The sequence below is a fragment of the Rhamphochromis longiceps genome, linkage group LG12 (assembly GCF_057381845.1).
Source record: "Rhamphochromis longiceps isolate RC_006_pf linkage group LG12, R_longiceps_female_GT1.1, whole genome shotgun sequence".
Taxonomy (NCBI): domain Eukaryota; kingdom Metazoa; phylum Chordata; class Actinopteri; order Cichliformes; family Cichlidae; genus Rhamphochromis; species Rhamphochromis longiceps.
The window spans coordinates 44,372,994-44,392,665 of record NC_140568.1 but is presented as its reverse complement, the minus strand read 5'-3'; the positions used below and the strand labels follow the sequence as shown (position 1 = coordinate 44,392,665).

Sequence of the window (19,672 nt, the reverse complement as noted above, 5' to 3'; positions counted from 1 at the left end):
TCAAACCTCAGTGTTGATCAGAGAACATGCAGCCTCGCTCTCTGTCAGTTATTTGGTCCGAGTTGCGTTCTTGTTCCTCACATTAACAGGAGTTCTTCTGACCTTCACAGATCCTCCTGACAGACGTTTTCAGCTGCGTGTTTTTAGTTGGACTCGTGAGATAAGGAGGGAAACGAGCTGGAGCTTTCAAAATGAACTTTTAATTAATGCTGACAAAGTCAGAGGTGAGGTCACATCAGCTCAGAGCGTCTCTGCTCAACCTACAAAACCAGTCTGCGCCTGCTGATTTCCCCTGAGTCACGGCGGAGTTAACCGGCTCGAAACTTGCTGAATGTCAGTTTCGTCAGACATGCGGGGCCCTGTTTGAAAAAGCAGGCAGAGAGAAGGCCCTCCCCCTGCTGCCGTCTCCTCGGTGGACTGTGCAGGAGTCCAGCACTTCCCTTGATTTACACACAGTGCTAAATAAAGTTTGTCGTGTTTTTCTTTAACAAATGCAGGCATTAGTACCCACAGCAGACAGGTAACTCATCGCCTCTGTAAATGGTAATGGACTGGTTCTTATATAGCGCTTTTCCACTCTTCTGAGCACTCAAAGCGCTTTACACAACTTGTGCATTCACCCATTCACACCCATTCGCACAAGCACATTTTTCCTAGGTGCTTTCTAACTGACATTCACACACATTCATACTCCGATGAATGCATCGTTGAGCAATTTCGGGTTAGTATCTTGCCCAAGGATATTTGGCATGCAGACTAGGGGAAGCCAGGAATCGAACCACCGACCTTCCGATCAGTAGATGACCTGCTCTACCACCTGAGCTACAGCCACCCTGTAAACACACATCTCTAACACGCTGAATAAATGAGCATTTTTGATTCTTAGTACCAGAAGCTTTCGCTCATACTCAGCCTATAAACGCACCAGCAGCCCCACAGACTCGTCGTGATTGTCAGACCATCAGACGTGACGATCGATCGAGCCGGGCGGACGGGGCTGTTCCAGCGACTCGTCGGTGTTTACAGCCTGCAGATGAAGTCACGTGTCGATTGTACAATATGGGCTTAAACGTTCATATTTCTGTAAACATTAAACATGTTTGATTAGTTATGAATTCAATTTATTTACACAGCACCAAATCACAACGGCCTCAAGGTGCTTTATATTGTAAGGTCGACCCTACAATAATAAGTACAGAGAAAAACATGTGACCCCCTGTGAGCAGCACTTTGGCGACAGTGGGAAGGAAAAACTCCCTTTTTAACAGGAAGAACCAGGCTTAGGGAGGGGCAGGGCCATCTGCTGTGATTGGCTGGGGTGAGAGAAGGAAGACAGGATAAAGACATGCTGTGGAAGAGAGACAGAGGTTAATAACACGACTGATGCTGGTGATCAGTTTGAGATGTGTGCGCCTGTTTGACCATCAACGTCGGTGCTTTGGGTGAAAGAAACCTTCATGTCTTCATGATTGATTCATGATGATTTATTGTTTTGAGAACTTCACAGTTCATCAGCTCTCTCCACTGTTTCACCTGGTTTTTTTCATTGTTTTTCTACTTATCTCTGGGTGTTTGTACACATCAGTGTGGCTGCGAGGATTCTTCCAGGATGATTATCTCTGCTTGCTGGCATTCAGTCGTCCTCTCAGAGTTACAGCTGGATCAGAGCAGGAGTCTGTTATTGTGTCTCTGCAGCGTCTGAAATCTTTGAAGGTCCTGGAGGCTGTTGGTCGTAACAAGTGTGAAGATGGCAAAGGAAACCTTTCACCTCTCCTCTTTACCTTTAAGCACAATGTCTCCATTGTTTGTGCCGTGGAAAGCTTGGGCCTGGGGGAGGTGACTGACATTCCTGCCACACTTGAATGTCCTTTCACTCTGGCTGCAGACGAGGGCAAACACTGCCTGCCTCTCATTTAGCTTTCTGTCAGTTATCTCTCCATCAGAGGAGACATTATTAGTTCCCTGAACCTGCAGTTGTGTCTGAATGAGACTCCTCCCCCTGAGTCACACCTGGCTGCCAGGCTGGGAAACAGCTGAGTGGAGGAAACAGGCTGTTGAGCAGAAAGTTAGCAGTCGTAATGTGAACGCTCACAGGGATTTGAGTCTGCTTCTGGTCTCGAACCACCGATCTTTTATCTGTTAGGCAAAAGTGCTCACCACCAGGCCAATGTAGTCACTTTAAAAGCCCTCACTGATCTTCTCTGTGTGTGTGTTCATATCTTTGTGAAGTACAAAATTTGAAGTTTAAAGGCCTTTAAGAGGCTCAGAATGTGATTTTTGATGGTACGGGGCCAGAGAAAGCCTTATGTCAATGAGATGTCCTCACTGAGTTTGAAAACGCGTTTGTGTGTGTGCTGATGGAGAGGTGGCGTGGCCCGTACACACACACATACAGGTGTGCGACACCTGCTACACAATACCGTTTTGTGCTCTCCTGCAAATATTTAAGTCCCCGAGTGTGTTGTGACATATAAATGATGAAGTATTGCAATCAGCTGCGTCTCCTCTGCTGCAGCCACGAGCGGGTGCACTTTCAGAATAAGAGCTTTCATACTGACTGCAGACAAATAACATCTTATTTTAGAAATGCTAAAGTGGGTCATGTTACATCCAGGTGTGTTGCTCAGGTGAAGTCTGTTTGTTGGAAACATGATGTCAAACATCAGACCGATCGTTTCATCGCTGTTACAGCTGAACAGCTTCTGGATGCGTCGCTGAGACTCAGCGGGCACCTTTGCATAACAGACTAACCACGCGGGGAGATAACCACGGTAAGGTTGGGTCATGTCCACAGTATCAGCGCTCCTTCTTACAGTCTTATTATAAGATCGTTGAAACTGGTTTTTAATGTCTGTCGAGCCTTTAAAGCCGAGGGGAGCGATGCTGCGGCCTGTCGGAGGTGCAGTGACGCTCTCAGGGCGTTAATGACGTTTAATAACTTTCACCGGTGTCAGAAACACTGCTGATAAAATGCTTATCTGAACACAAACACTCGCACACGCGCTGTTTACACCCACCCAGGATTATACCGCACTCTTCCTTCCTCCAACCAGCGCCGGTTCCTCAGTCTCTCGGCCCTGTTGCCGTGGTTACCCTTCCGCCGTACACAATGGCGCGGCGGTTGCGTAATGTTTTTTCTGCCGGTGCAGTTTGTGGCCCACACTACCGCAGAGTGGGCCGGGAGCACTCCACGCCGGCCTCCCACACTTGGCTCCGTGCTAATGAAAAGCCTGGCCTCGCCGGGAGTTTTCACGCGGACACCTCGGAGCCTGCGGCCGCTGCAGACGCTTTGTCCTCTGACTCCTCTGAGCTGCAGAGGTGCTGCAGTTACAGTCTGATCTCTTGTGTTTCTGCTGAGACTCAGCCGCCCGTGGAAACAGAACCGGAGTGAAAAAGAGCGACTGGCCTCTGATTGTTTTACCCTCGTGTCTATAAGGAGGATAACCTGCGGCTCCTGCATCGTGTTGGTGTGATGAATGTGCCACGACACACCCGTGACCTTTGCAAGCAGAGCCAATCAGATACATTGAGGAGTGTATGTTTCATTGTATGTGGAAATATGTAGTCTTCCACTCACAGGCCTGATTCCCTCGTACTAACAGTAGTTTTAAAAACCACGCAGCATCAGATCTCAGATGATCAGCGCTGAAGCTGCACAGCCCACAGAAATAACGTGAAGCTGCGAACTCACCAACAAAAGTGTAAAACTGTGCTGATCATTCAGAGATGTAGCATCTGCATCAAGGCTGGCTTATTAAATTAAATTAAGTACAAACTATAACGATGTCACTTACACACTGTTTATGCAAAACTTTTATATCTGTTTGTTGCTGCTCTCTGGACGCCTGCTTTAATTTAAAGATGAGTTCAGTATAAAGGAGAACCAGCAGCCGTGTGTCGCTGAGAAAAACCCTTTGACGGTTGTGACTGTCAGTAAGGTTTCAGCTGGTCTTACTGTAAAATCAGCTGACGACGAGAGCGGCACTCCAGGTTCAGATTGGGAGGGGCAGTAACTGATTATCATCTGTCAGCAGTCTGTGGTTTCACTTCACTGTTTCTGCGCATTGTCGTCTCTACTTATTATTTCCTTCAGCATGTTTGCAGCCAACGAGCGTTGGATGCAGAGGAAGTGTGGAGAGCTGAGCAGGAACAGGCTGATGTTGTGAATGTGGACGCAGGCTGGCCTGCAGAGCGCTGGGACTGTATCCATCCCCCGTGAGCCAAAGACAATTTAATTAAGTAGAGAAGCTTTAATTGAAGTGAGCAGGCACGTTTAAAGGGATGCATCGCCCAAAACGAAGGCGGTTAGTTCCCTTCTCTTTATATGATAAAATAAAAACGACACAGAGTCTTTCAGGGGTTTGTTGTTGGAGAAAGTGTTCTTGTCGTCGTGTTTGAAGGCGTTCAAACCTTTGTGGAGACCTTCCTGGGGGATCTGATTCAATCTGAGCTGGTGTCCTCTGATGCGCTGCTGGTTTTCTCTCACTGTGCAGCAGTTTGGCACCGATGCAGCCATTTGTACCCCCATCAAATATTCATCTCTGATTTTAAAAGCAAAATGCGCCGTCGCTCAGCACCCCGAGCGTCCGTCAGTGTGAAGCTTTGACAGCGAGCAGCGAACCACTCAGTGCGTCGAGGTCGTTACCTGGAAGGTGAGCCAGAAACCTGCTGAACATCTGATGGAGCTGCTGGCCGCGGTTTCTTAGTGCTGATTAAAGGATGGCACAGTCATATATTTCACATTACACGAACAAACATTTTACACAGCAGTGTTTTTATAGCCATACTGTACGATGAGCATTCGCACAGACGGGGTCCTCGCTTGGAAACTGCACACAGACAGAAGGTGAAGATGACACATTAGTGTACCAAGGAAAAAATAAACATTTTATGTCATCTAAGACCAAAGCTGCCAACATCAGGAAACAGTGCGGGCTACTAACCCTCCGCAGTTTCAGGTATTCACGTCAGGTCTTTGCAGAAACCCTCCTGCAGCAGAACAGCTTCCTCTGCTGTCAGCTCGAGTCGTATACACACACAGTTGTCACACTGGATGCATTCACAGCTAACCGCCGCTGTCCACGGAGACGGCATAGAACTGCTGATGCTCGTAACTGGTCAACCTGACGTTTAAAGATGGCTGCACTCGTTTACATCATAAATGCTGGCAGCTAAACACATGATTTCATTTTTAAATGTCGGTTCTGCTGCAGCTCTGACTGACAGCAGCACCTGTCTGAAAACCTGCGAGGTGAGAGGTAAATGAAGCAGCGTGCTCCTGCAGCACTTTGAGGCAGGAAACGTGGACGTGGACTGGCATAAACTGTCATGGAGCCACAGTCAGTGCAGGCGTGTGGGTGCTAGCTGCAGGAAGCCCAGGCTGCCGGTGCAGCAGATCGATCTGACGGTTTGTGCATGGCCTGCGTTTAAAATATGTTTTGTTATCAAATCGTGTGATTAACAGTTTCACACGAATCTTAAACTCTTTACTATTCTATACTAATCTAGTCTGTTCCATTCTACATTAGAGGGCATGCACTTCTATGAAAGCACGTCTCCCAGAGCGCTCAGACTAACTCGCAGCACAGGGTCTGATGTCCTGTCATGACTGCTCATGTGACCACAGCCTTCATGCAGGGTGATGACAGGACGACGCTGGTGTCCTACATCAGGAGGAGGGGAAGCCTGTCTGAGCGGGGCGGACGCATCAACTATAAAACTGTTTATTCCGCTCACCGTAGATGCTGGACTGAACGCGACCTGCAGAGCAACACTTGAGTCTTAACTGCTGCCGGGCGCTGTAATGGATCAGGTTAAATATAAAGTGTGCAGGTCACGCACCTATCCAGGGTTTGACGAGCACGCCTCGCTTTATCTCTCCCTGGCAGGCCTCGCTGATGAACGATCCCATCAGCCAATGATCGGGCAGCATAAAAGCCGCTTTGTCACAGAGCTGACGGGCAGCGAGCCTCGTGCCAGGTTACAGCGGCTCCCTTTTATTAGACGCCTCCATTATCGAACCTGAAACATAGACCTGTGTTTAATGGCCTCGGATCTCTTTCAGTGATCCGCCTCCATCAGTGGATGATGAAGTTGAGACGAGCACAATCACCCAAAACAGCTTTGGGAGGTTCATTTAAATAAGCTCATACATGATGATCGTGAAGACCTTTGTCTTTATTTATCACATTATATCCTACAGTAGTTTATTACTAATGCAGGAGAAACACACACACATGCAATAGTGTGACTTTCACTCATGCTGTGACTGTTTTCTTTGTAAAGGCTGACAGACGTCCGTTTATACTCAGATGTTTCGTTTCACCGTCTTTACAGGAGACGTTTGATCTCAGGTGTTTGCAGCGATCGATGTGAAGCGCACCGCCTCACTGATGTGTTTGAGTTTTTTCCAGTTACATTAGAACACAGTAAAAGCTCCTCATCAAACCCTCTCTGTTCACAGTTTAAAGAAAAGCAGCGTTTTCAGCTGTTAGTCTGTTCAGCACACCAACACATCAGCTCGAAATCCAGAAGACGTTAAACTGAAAGATGCTGCATTTTTAAACGATGCAAGCCGAGAGCTGCTGGTAACAGCTGCACGTCTAAAGACAGACACTACGTCTATTTGAAGTCTGAGTTACTGTTTCATGAAGGATGATGATGATGATGATGATGGCTTCAGGCTGTGACTTGCTCGTAACAGAGCAGTCTGCACAAAAATGAACAACATGGAGAAAAAAGCAACAAAGCAAAGTTTGCTGTGGGGTTTGCAGCGAAGGACGGCGAGCGGGAGGTGAGATCGCACTCGTTGTTTCCCACTTACTGAATGTGTCGTCCTCCGTCGGTCCGAGTGCGCCCGCGTCACATGTGACAGAGAAGCCTCGTGGGCGCCTTCTCGAAGCTCTTCCAGCCTGCCCGCCATTGTGCTTAACACTTTTCAGCTTTTCAGCACCCTCTCCGATTTCACAGTAGTAGTGCACAGAGCCAATCAATAGCTGGCTCGCAGTAGTGACGGAGAGGTGCAGTGTAGTGTTGGACAGCGCGCTGGTCTTTGTCCTTCTGTGTTTAAAGTCTCAGAGAAACCTCGTCGTTGTGTTTGTGTTACGAAGACGTGATCTTTGAAGCTTGAGTTTATTTATGCGCACTTAGTTTGAGCTTGTGTTCAATGCTGTCGTTAGTGATTAAATAACACAGTCTGTGCATTAAAAGCTGCTTATAACTATCATTTATTTGGCAAATGAAGCGAGACTCTCAGTGTTTATCAGAGCAGTGTTGGTGGGAGAGGAGGCAGAGCAGCCTTTTGGTTTCTTATCCTGTGGACCGAGTCCAACTCCACCATCCTGAACCAGCAGCAGCCCGTTGGTGTTCTTCAGTCCCAGCATCGAGGACCAGTTCCCATCTCCTGCAGGTTCTGGGGGGGCTTCTCCCACTATCAGCAGCTTTTCAGAGCATTGCCACCTTAACTGACTGCAGTCCAAACAGCTGGGATCTGTTCAGTGTGGGGGGAGAGCAGCTGAGTAATGTGACCTGGTCAGCCTGCTGGTGGAGATGCATGAGGTGGTGGGTTGGGATGATTGCCTGTTAGCAGCTGTGCTGTAACAGCAGGGGAAAGGATGCGTTAACACGTTGCACAGTGCAGACGGTCTGCTGCAGGAAGGGCTTTTATTTTACCCTGTATGTTTATACTGAGGACTTAAAATGTCTTTATACGTTGAATTCTGCTCCCACAAGCCTGGCTGTGATTTATGGCTGGATTGGGGCCAAAGATTAGGAGGCTGAGCATCTTACTTTCCTTTTCAAGCCCAGACAGCCATGGAATCACTTACACATCGGGTTATTCTGCAGAACCTAATGGCGTCCACACAAACACAAGTGTCTGCTTGGACAAAGCCTGATGATGTGGAGTAAAGATGCAGATGTATGAAGATAACACCGAGATTTGTTCTCATCTCTGAGAACAGAAAGCCAGCAGGATCGTGTTACAGTCAGCTGTCCAGCAGAGAACGCAGACTTTTCCTGGTGTGTGTGTGTGTGTGTGTGTGTGTGTGTGTGTGTGTGTGTGTGTGTGTGTGTGTGTGTGTGTGTGTGTGTGTGTGTGTGTGTGTGTGTGTGTGTCATCAGCTGCTGTCAGCCCGAGCTGTGCCAGACACCCTGCGTTGACAACATGAACTTCCGTGAGCTTGTTATCACTTCGTTCTCACTGAGGAGGCTCCTTTCCAACACAACCCTGTGCTGCTAAAATAATCCTGTCATGTTTATGTGAGGCCTGCGTAGTTTTAATGTTCATGTGATTTGAGGTTCGGTGTCAATCAGAAAACTGCGCTGATGCAGATCTGCCTCAGTGTGTTTCTGACCTGCTGATCACATCGTCACAGATCAGTTTCCACACCTGAACATTAACCTGTGGAGATGCAAACACATGTTAGGGACCTCATAATTAGAGAGCTTTTTATTGTCATCCTGCAGCTTCTTGCACAGCGATGTTGGGATAATATCATGTTGTCACTCAGACTGAAGCCTGCATGAGTCTTCAGCTGTCCTTCTCCTCTCCAGTGGACTCTGATCCAGTCTGGACTCAGCAGACAGACGCCCTCTCTGCTTTTAAGACCTTACATTTTAAACGCTTATAGTTGGGCCTGGATCAGGTGACGCTGAAGTGCTCCGGCTGCATGGGGGACTTCCCAGGATTTATTCCTTCTTCACTTCCCTCTTTTCTCTCCTGATGCATTTACCTCTTATTCCTGCATGTCCTTAACTCTCCCTGCACTGACCTGACAGTAGCTGCTGGTAAAAGGTTCATCTATTCACAGCTAGCGAGTTGTTGCCCCGTGTGGCAGCTGCTTCACCAACAGGAGGAGGATTGCATCTGGAGTAGAGGCCATCTCCTTCAGATTCGGACAAAATCCCGACGTGATTCTCGGACTCGTGAAAACAGCAGGGACCTCAGGAATAACCCAGAAGCTTTCATCGTGTACTCCCTCTGCTGCTGGTGCTTTAACCTGAGCAGCTGTGATGAAATGAGCAGAAACACTTTCTTAAACCTTGTTTTTGCTTCACAGCGAGTAAAAGTGTTTATATTTGATTAACTGGTAAAAGAGAACTTTACTGATTAGTGTCAGAGCTGAACTTCCTCAGAGTCAGAGACATGAAACTGAACTGCCCATAAAGAAAAGCACAGTGAGTCTGTGGTAGCAGCTCGCTGTCACTGCTCAGCTTTGGCTCCATTAAACCGTCGCTGAGTTCCTCCTCTGGTTTGATGCAGACGTCTCGACGTTGGCGTTAAATTAATAAACTGTTTTCATCAGGCTGTACTTAAACATTACTGTCCTGAGTAGTTTCTCCTTTTCCTCGAGCAGCTGAACGCTGATGATGACACCTTATGTTACCAAAGCTTCCCAGCAGCTGCTTCGCTGAGTGTCCTGCAGCTCCGACCGTCTCTGTGACTCTCGCTGCTTCAGTTCTTACAACGACAAGCTGTTTGTGGAGCAGCAGTGCTGCAGCTGTGCAGCTGCAGCTGTGCAGCTGCATCGGCACCTGCAGGTTTGGTTTGGTCACCGACACACAAACCTGCTTTATGACCTCATGTTGGACCCGCATGGTCCAACATGAGGTCGGTGGATCTGCGCTGAGAGCTTTTAAGCTTCTCCCTTCTTTCATGTGCGTTTGCACATCGTGCTGTAAAGAGCGGCAGCTGCTTCTGCTTCCGGGCGTGGCCGTTGTTCCCGTGGGAGTCCACGCTGTAACAACAATTACAGATAAGAACAGAAGGAGACGAAACACAGCGACGTAGCAAACATGTGCGGCCGCGTGTTCTCACCCAGACGCACCGGCCGCCCTTCCTCTCTGCTGCATTGTGCTGCGTTGTTATCATGAAACGCGTTCCCTGCCCACTCCCACTTCACCGACTTGTGTGTACGAGGCCTTCCTGCTGCTCATTACCACTGAACATTGTTCATTCCGGCGCTGCCTCACCATGACAAGGCCGAATTCCCGACAAGAGCAGCGACCTCTAACTAAGCATCGAGGTCGCGCCGATCCAACATCGCGCCGGCGGCGGGTGTGCGCTCAGGACTCGAGCCCCCACGGCTCAGGGCTGCTTGTTTGTGCGCTCTTCAGCTTCCTCATACATCTTTCTGTAACGTGGCAAAGCTGTAATAAGAGCTGCTGTAACAGGTTGGCTGTAATTATTAACGCCACTGGGAAAAATTATTATATGAAAGCTGGAAAAATGATGTCGCAGCAGCCAAAAGACTCGATGCAAGCTCTGAGAAAATAGGAAATAAAGACAGCATGACAAACAACAACAGTTCAGTGAAGCGAACAGAGCAAGCAAAGAGCTTAATGAGTAAAGCTGTAACTAGATAAACGGCGGTGCTGTAGCATGAGGCAGGAGAGACTTCCTGTATGTGACGCGCGCTCGGTAAATGAGCACGTTATTGGAGGAGCTGAGAGGCCGCAGACACAAAATGAAATTGTCTTTGCTCCCTCGGCTGGACCGATGCTCTTCACAGACTGAGCTCTGTGTAAGACGCAGGTTCGGTTACTTGTTCATCGTCCACGTGTGTACGTTCCACAGGCGTGGCTGCGTGTAGTGAACCTGGGTGGGATAGTCCTGTCACTCTGACCTGCTGTATCAACCTAAAGCTACGCTGCGTATCTAAGCACAGATAACCTCCTGCAGTGTTGAGTAATGCAAAGAGCTCCCGACCAGCTCCGACAGACACAAACAAAGTTGTTGTCGACTTTCCCGACCAGCTCCTCTCCGTCATCCCCTCCCTTCCAGCTGCTTTGGTGAAACAAGTAGGCCAAAAGTGGGAAGCCCTGTCTGTGCTTCAAGCACAACAAAGGGAGCTCAGCAATCTGATCCTGCAGACTATCAGAGAGCCGGGGGGGGGGGAGAGGTGCTCTTGAAAACCTGCCTCTGTTTGTCAGCGATTCCCAGGAAGGGTTTTTCCTCTGCTCGTTACTTCTGCCCCGTCTCTGTGCTCAGCAACATCCGTGCACGTCGGCGCTCTCCCTGCACGTCTCTGGAGGATGAGAAGGATTTCCTCACTCTGCCAGGCTCTGCTAGCAACGTAAACACGAGGGCTCTGTCATCATGCAGCAGGGAGCCGCCACTTTGACCTCCGTTAAAGTAGCTCCGGGTTAAACACAGAGTCTAGCAGGGAAAGCCTGTTTGTTTGCTTTTCCTCACCAGGGGAAGACGGTTCAGTTGAACCGCTGCCATTTTCCCCTCGTCTGTGTGTGTGTGCAGCTGGTGTTGTTAACAAAGGGTGGGCTCGCTTTCATACACGGGGAGAGCTGCGGAAAAACACACAAGTTAGAGTTTGGGTTTAATTCCCACAGGCGAGCTGTCGGTGTTTACCTCGTGCTCCTTTTTAGCCACGCTGTCATTTCCACTTAGCTTGCAGACAGATGTGATGCAAACTTTCACGTGTCCACAGGAGAGTTTCAACGAGCTCTTACATAATTTTGTCACTTTAGGACAAAAGAGGAAACATCAGAGGAAGTGCACAGAAACAGGAGAGCGTGAACACTTTCATTAGTTAGGATTTAATTTAGGAAGTTCCTGCAGTCGTAGTACTTTCTGACTCCAGGTTATAAGCACAGCCGTTGCCCTGTGACTGTGCACATGTTCAGTTTCTCCTTTGATGGCAGCATAGACCAGTTTACTCTGTGTGCTAAAAGAGCACGCTCATGCTTCCTTAAATTAATTATGAAGTAATAATTCATGTATTCAAATGAAATTCCCCCTCGTAGAAAGTTTAATTGCCATGTGCAACAATTTATTCATGTGTGGATGCGAGGCCTGTCAGGCAGGATGAGAGCACTTCCAAAATGTCACACAGAATATTTTGAAGTGTTTTCTATTGTGTGGAGAAGTTTCCAGTGTGCTGCTGGTTTGTGTGTGGAGTTGTTTCCCTTTGTGCTTCTCTTAAACAGCATGATGATGGTCCTCATGCAGACGCAGCGCCGCGTTTCCTGTCGTACTTTCAGCAGAGAAGTGAAAATGAATAATTAATATTCATTTCTGAGGAGTCACAGAAAGTCTCGAGAACTGCACAGATGGTGTTTAATCAGGAACAGGAAGTCAGCCGTGTTTTCCTTCTCATCCCCGACGAGATTTTCGCAGCAGGTCCCGCGACTTCACAGATTCCACGTTTCCGCTGCACGAGCCGGCGGCGGCGAGACGTCTGAGGAAGACGTTCCGACGGCTGCTGCTGTTCCAGCCGTGCACGTGCACGTGTGCGTGACAGGTGACCGGAGCTGTGTGTGCACGGACGCTTATTACAGTGTGAAACACTTGACTTCCATATGAACGCGATCACATCCTGATGTCTTTCTTTCTGCGCCGAGGCCTCAGTCACAGAGGTGGAAGCAACAACAGGGTGAGGTCAGGCTGAGTGGGAGTGGTACTAGCATGAGAAAGCCTTCGTCCTCGGCTCTCTCTTCCTCTTCGGTCACAGGACGGTTCGCTCTTCTTAAGCGTGCAGTTCAGTTTCTGAGGAAATCTTTGTCCACTGGTTTGTTTCACTGTGGTAAACAGAAGAGACGTGAATCTGTCACAGAGCACAACACTGAGATGAGTTCAGCCTCACATGATTCATATTTATCAGAAATAATCATTCACCAGTGACTGATCCAAACATGGATCCGTGCATGCTGACGGATTATTATTGAGCTTTGAACTCGGTCATATCTGATGTTTCTTTTGATACAAAGAAGCAACTTGTTGCTGCAACATTTCTGGATGATGGAGACACGAATGCTTCTGCTCGATGTCTTGGAGCGGTTGATGCCTTCTGCCCTGACTGACCCTGTGAGTTACACCGTCAGGTGGACGGCTCGCTTTGGCCAATCAGAGGAGCTCTCATTTACACAGTTTTATATATAAGGCAGTGCTGGGATTGCTGCCCTCCTGCACGTGTTGCCTGCTCGCAGTGAAACGTGCTGCTCGTGTTTCTCTTGCTTTCTGTTTATTTGCACAAACTGAACTCGGTAGAAGAGTTTTTGTCTGTTTGGCTGCAGAACGACTGGGAAACGAGTTCATTTCATTATAAATGCTTTAAAATCCAAACTAAGATCCTTGAGGCCGTTTCCATAACACACAACTGTTTCAGTTAGATTGCTGTCATTTTAATTGAATTGAATTTTGTGTGTGTTGTTGTTGCCTGTGTTTAATTTAGAGATGGCACGATACCACTTTTTTATGTCCGATACCGATATCATAAATTTGGATATCTGCCGATACCGATATGAATCCGATATAGTGTGTTTTAATCAACAAAACTGTTTTTTAAATATCTTGCTGCATTTTGTATAAGTTCATACTCAAGTTTAAAACAACAACTACACTAAAGCTATTCTGTTATACCTGTATGCAAAAAAAATATTTCATAGTTCAGCAATACTGATCAATCTAATAAACTTAGACCTACACCATCCTCCCTATTCTGGTATTTTAAAGAGTACTTAGCAGAAATATTAAGCAACCTAACTAATAGGGTTCCAACTCCCAGCAACAACAAAAATAAATAAATAAAATGGGGAACCACCCCTCACGCGCCACCTCATGATGCTTAATCGACGTAATCAACCTTAATTTGATGCAGTGTGAAAAAAAATGCACAGAAATCAATTATTTTTCAAGAAATATTAAATAGATTCAACATCTTTCTTCAACAAAATTGCAGACTGCACAGATGGTACCTTCCCAAAGGAAAAAGTACTATAGCTTACTAGGGTATATATATTAGACTTAATAGTTACTATATACAGTAATTGACTTCTATTTATTTTGCATCAAATTAAAACTTTGGGTGTCAGATAATTATTTATTAAAAGCTCGACATTTTAAATGAGAATAAGAAAGAAAAGTATGTCTTTGTGTCCCCTTTTCCCTGTTCATGCCCTATCGGCCCCCCTGGCTAAACTTTGCTAGATCCGCCCCTGCACAGTTACCAGCGTCAGCTACGTAGAAAAAGATCCTGGTGTAGAAAGTAATATTAAATACATTCTAACAACAGCTTATCAAGCTTAAACGTGCTGCTGTTGTTCAGCCGCTGGTTTCCTCTTTCTGGTGCAAAGTGGGCCAAAAACAAACAAGAGAGACAGACTCGCGACAGAAAAGCCGATCAGCTGATCATTAAGCAGTTTCATGATTGAAGTAGCAGCAAGAAGAGGCAGTCGCTTGTTAAGCTTAACGCAGGAATGCTTTACAAACATTCAGAGATGGACTTACACACTTGCTTTACTTCTCTCGGGGATAACTTTGTCGGAGATGAAATGCCGGGTTGCTAGCGAAGCTCCAAATGCTATCCAGACCACCGACAGGTCCCGCATGCCACAGCCGCTCTATCACGTGATGCATACTGCTCCGACGTGCTAACGTTCTGAGGTGAGTTACGGCGTGTTGCAAGTTTTGTGAGGTGCTTTCGTGATCAGGGCCGGCCCGTGGCATAGGCCGTATAGGCAAATGCTAAGGGCGCCGTCCATCAGGGGGCGCCACGCCAGTGCCACAAATGTTGAAAAAAAAAAAAAAGTTGGTACTATTATTTCTAAATACAAAAAATAATCCCACGTTAATTAAAATGCAAAGTAAAGCTTATTTAATAGAAATATTATTTGTTACAACATTACACTACACTGCTGATGTAGGGGGGCGCCACCTAAAATCTTGCCTAGGGCGCCAGATTGGTTAGGGCCGTTTCTGTTCGTGATATTTAATGGATCGGATTACATTTTTTATTTTTCTCCGATATCCGATCCAGTCATTTAGGTCAGTATCGGACCGATACCGATACGTAATATCGGATTGGTCCATCTCTAGTTTAATTGTCTAATTTTTGTAACTGTGGAGTATGCTGCTGCCTGTTTTGAGCGGGCCTCCTTTGAAGAAGAGGTTTGTGGGATCTTCCTCCTCGGGGCGACAGCATGGAGCTCGCCTTTGATTAAAAACACGTTTACTGCACAGAATCACCAGGATTGATTGAATTCACTGATAGTGAAGAATATTTGTTCAGTGCTTTTCTTTGAATGGATCTAAACTCTGATGAAGTCTTCCTGAGCGAGAAGCTCCACCAAACGAGCCGATCGATGCCGAACGCTGCACGAGCCGCATGCAGCCGGCGCAGCAGTAATCTGGCAGCACGAGGAGCAGCGCCGCTCTGCTGCTGCTCGTGTTTGTGGAACAGAGACAGGGAGGGGGTATGGGGTCTTTTGTTGGCAGCAAACTTCCAAAATCAAATGCGTTTTGTTGTTTTTCCAATTATTTTCCCACTTGGCTTCAGGCCCCGCCGATTGGCCCTTTAGAGCCGCGGCTGTTACGGGTCACATCGGGGTCACGGATGCTGCCTTCAAGCTCGTCTGCAGCTGGCGGTCTCACACGAACTGGGTCACTCACACTGTGGAGTGAGGATGTGCAGAGAGCTGAATCACTGCTCTGATTCCTGACGACTCTGTGCCGGCAGGGCTCAGGGAGTCGGATGACTCTCACTTTATTGCCCATTTTTTGGCCGGAGCCGAGGAGACGTTTGCCATCGTCTCTGTTGGAAGCCTGTGTGAAAATCTTGCTGTGGAAATAAAAAAAAGAGGCAGAATGTGGCGCTCTCTCATTTTCACTCACTCTTCTTTCTCTCACCCCCTACTCCCTTGTACTCTTCCTCCCTCCGTGGGTGTTCGGTACACTAAGTGCTGCGTGATTGCCGGGGCCGTGAGGAGGCGTGAACAGCCCTCAGCCAAGTGTCCCTGCTTCCCCGAGTGGTTTTTCTGGCGCTGCTTTGGTCGAGTGGCAGAGGAGTCAGCAGTCTGATCAACCACAGCGCTGCGTGGCAACGCGACGGTGCGATTTCCATAACAGCCTCTGTGTTGTTGATACATGCAATAATCGTCACAGCGAAATGTCACGCAGGCTCGCCACATCTGGGCGAAGCGCTCACGTGTGCCCTTCAGGAACGTGTGCGGGGATCAGCAGCATTGTCTTTGCTGCAGCCTGTCAACAGCAAATAATAAAGACAGGCTTGAAGGGCGGAAACATCTGTGCAGATGTGGTGACGGAGGAACTTCAGTTTGAGTTTGTATCCTGTGGGAGAGGCGACAATCTGCTTATTATCTGTTACGTGGCGACTACACGATGTCAGGAGACAAAGTTACACACCAGCGGTCGGTGAGGTCGTTGTGATGTCACTCACTTTGTAAAGCATCATCAGTGTTTCGATAACAAGCCGACTGTGAAGCTCAGCGTCACTGAGCATGCTCCGATCAGCCTCCTCGTCCAGGGCCCAGGTTAGCGTGACCGTCCACGGATTTATCATCGAAATCTTTTCTTCTTTTTAAAAATCAACATTTCTGGGCGGATTTATAGTCGGTTTATGGGCTTTTTCTACATAAGAGCAGTTAAAACGTTCCCAAATGATCCCAGCCTGTGTGTTTATCACATAATAGAACAACAACCACACGCCTCTAATGTGTGATGGGTAAAAAACATACAGATCTTCTCATTTTCATCGGCCCAGGTTGGATACACTGCATAGAGTATCTGTGCCGGACGTGCCAACGAGGACACGCAGCTCATTATTGTTGAGGTGCACGTCTGGTTTCAGAGTAAGAGTTTAAAGTCTGGATGTTTGTCGGCTCTGTGGACGAGGTGCTGACGCTGAGAGCTGTGCTGCTTTTTGCACACTGTTCCTGAACTGATTACGAGGGGCTGCTGAAGGTGGAGGGAGGTGGAGGGAGGTGTGCCTCTGCACTCTGTGCACAAGTCTTTTATTAAAGATGTGGGAGCGTTCTGCATCAGAGACCAAGGCCACGAGAAATAACCCGACTGCACCCGTGCAGGTTGTCGTGTTGCACTGACGTGAGTGTGAGCGTGCACGCTGCTGTCTTTATTCCTGCGTTGCTATTTCAGCTTCAGCCGTGATTCATCCAGCACTTATTAATTAAAGCTGTTCCTGATCACCAGTTTGCTTCTCATAATCCCTCCCACTCCCTTTGGCTCAGATGTCTATGTTTACCATATTGACAGTGATGCATATATGCAGCCTGATGTCTGTTTTTAAGGTCGCTGAGCAGCCGAGGTTCCTTTCAGCTCGCTGCTACACATCTTTATGTATTTTTCATTTTCTCAGGTTTGTTCTGAATGATTTCTCTGCCCTTTCAGCTGCAGTCATCATGTAGCTCCATATGCTCTATCTTAGGTCTCTGCTACAGCAGCTTTGTGTTCACAGTTCAGAATAATCCTTCTGTCTATCACCTGTCTCAGACTTCATCCTCTGTCTGAAATAAGCTGTTGTGGTGTTTGCTGAGCGCTCTCTGTGTTCCCTCCCGTCTGCAGCGGTCAGTTTGCTGTGGTCAGAAGATGCAGACACAGGACTACAGGTGTGGAGTTCGCCGCCAAATTCATCAAGAAGCGGCGCAGCAAGTCGAGCCGACGAGGGGTGACGCGGGAGGACATCGAGCGCGAGGTGAACATCCTGAAAGAGATCCAGCACCCGAACGTCATCGCGCTGCACGAAGTCTTTGAAAACAAGGCGGAGGTCATCCTGATCCTGGAGCTGTGAGTTTGTCTTCTGTTTGTCAAAAACATGTGTAAAATACATTTAAAACCACAAAAGGTCCAAAAACATCAACAAAGTAAAAAAATAAAGAAGATTCTGCGTCATAAAGGTTCAAATCAGAACACGTGAAACACGTGAAGAGCAGATCAGAGGGATTCATTCATCAGATGTTTAAAGCATTTAAAAAAAGCCAAACGGTCGACCAGAATCGGTGAGAGTCTGTCTTGTGGAGGAGACACAGACTGGCTCCTCCTCTGATAAACGTCCTGCAGGAGCCGGTTTGTCTTCAAACAGACGGCTGATAAAAACCGTGACGGTAACTGTATCCCACCAGTTAAACCAGTTTTACACGCTTACTTCAAACATCAGCAGTGTTTGTATTCCAACTATGCACCATTATTCACCATTACTCTGCGCCTCAACAATAAGGTCGCCGCGCTGCAGATAGTCGCCCGACGGCATTCCTGTCCGCTGATCGCGTCTGAAATAATGGCACCGTGTTTGTTGTGGTTCGCCACGACCTCGTCTCCCGCCGATAGTGAGCGGGCAGACCGCGTAACTATGGCAACAAATAATCTCTTTTCCATGTCGTGTATCTCTGTTGTTTATGTTCTTTAGGCTGTTAAAGATGTTAGAACATGTTAATAACAGCAGAATGAGGTTGGCTGTTGTTTTCCAGTTTTCATGTTTCCTCGTTCCCAAAGCAGGAAACAAAGCCTCTCTGCTCCTGATTGGACTCTGTTCATGGGCTGTGAAATTACAGGTTCAGCAGTAAAATCAGGGGAAAACTCTCATTAGCATATAATCAGTTTACTGAGAACATTCATGGGTTTAAAAATAGTGACGCCTCGGTTCATGTTCAAATTCTCCACCCTAAGTAGCCGTTTATCTCCTCTCTGAGGCCTTTTTAAATCCAAGCTCATAAGTTTATAAGAAGTTTATAAGAAGTCGCGTCTTTAAACCTGTAAGACTGTCGGAGGCACTTTGTAAGTGGACGGTCTGAGAGCCGCCGTCTCCCTCCTCAGACACGTCGTGTTTCGGGAGGTTCTCACCTGTCAGGGACGCGTGTCAGCTGAGCCACCTTTGCCCTCGGGTCATTCTAAAGACCTCCACCTCTGCTCCATCCATCTATCCTCTACCTCCATCACACACAGTATCCCACATGTTCACTGCTCACTTTATTTTCACTACGTAATGACGTAGTTAACCTCATGAAGGACAAATATGGAAAATTCATGCTTTTTTCTTTGTGTTGTTGAAGTGCAGATGTTGTGAGTCTTTCAGAGGAAGTGGAGGTCGGTTATCTGTGGGCGTTATTAACGAGTGAGTGAAGCAGGAGACGTTTCTGTCCTCGAGCTTCCTCTGTTGGGTGTCGCAGCTCGAACGTATGAGAGTTCAGAGGAGAAACACACCAGGCTCCCACAGAAGCCACACCAGTGCCTCCATAAGTGATGGAGGTGCTGATGGTTGTGAGAGTATAGAGTTCACATACAAGCCAAATATTTCAGCAGAAAACACTTGAGTTTCCCTGAAGTCTTCGATCCGTCTCGTTTTCACGACGCACTTTGATCTGCTGATGGTGACGAGACGTCTGTCGGTGTTCAGCTGCTGCTGATAGAGGATCAAATATGAACCAGGAAGTTTGTTTTAAAGGCTTTAAATGCTTAAATGTTACACAAGAGCTCGAAGCTCCTGGATTGGCTGGTTTGATGTCTGAGGTAAACGCTGCTGACAGGTGTGGCTGCGCTCTGGATCTGGTAACGTGTGATTTCGATGTTTTTTTCTGTACTTGGAACGAACCTCTGATCTGTTATGGGTCAGAACCACAGGCGATATGAAAGACTGATGAAGCCATGGTGACACCACCCACTTTCTGGATGGTTAGCACCACACAGTCGTAACGTCAGGCACAGAGCCCGTTAAACAGCCAGCAGGAGCCGCGGTTTAATGACGTGGGAGGAGCTGTCCACAGAGACCCAACACCTCCTTTGTCCCAGGCGTGATTTTTAATGCAGGCAGATTTTAAAGGCGTTCGCTTCATTTTTCAGCTTCAAAAATGGGTTTTAACACAACTCCATGATTATTAGAAGGCTTTAAAGTCGCGACACGTTTCGCCT

General features: G+C 47.5%; 1 protein-coding gene across 2 annotated transcripts in view; it reads left to right on the top strand.

The window, feature by feature from the left end:
- dapk1 (death-associated protein kinase 1) overlaps positions 1-19,672 on the top strand; it is a 65,371-nt gene that overhangs the window by 8,188 nt on the left and 37,511 nt on the right. For both annotated transcript variants that reach the window (XM_085426505.1, XM_085426506.1), the window contains one exon: positions 17,333-17,554. In XM_085426505.1, the coding sequence (XP_085282631.1) occupies positions 17,333-17,554 (222 nt within the window). The remainder of the gene's footprint in view (positions 1-17,332; positions 17,555-19,672) is intronic.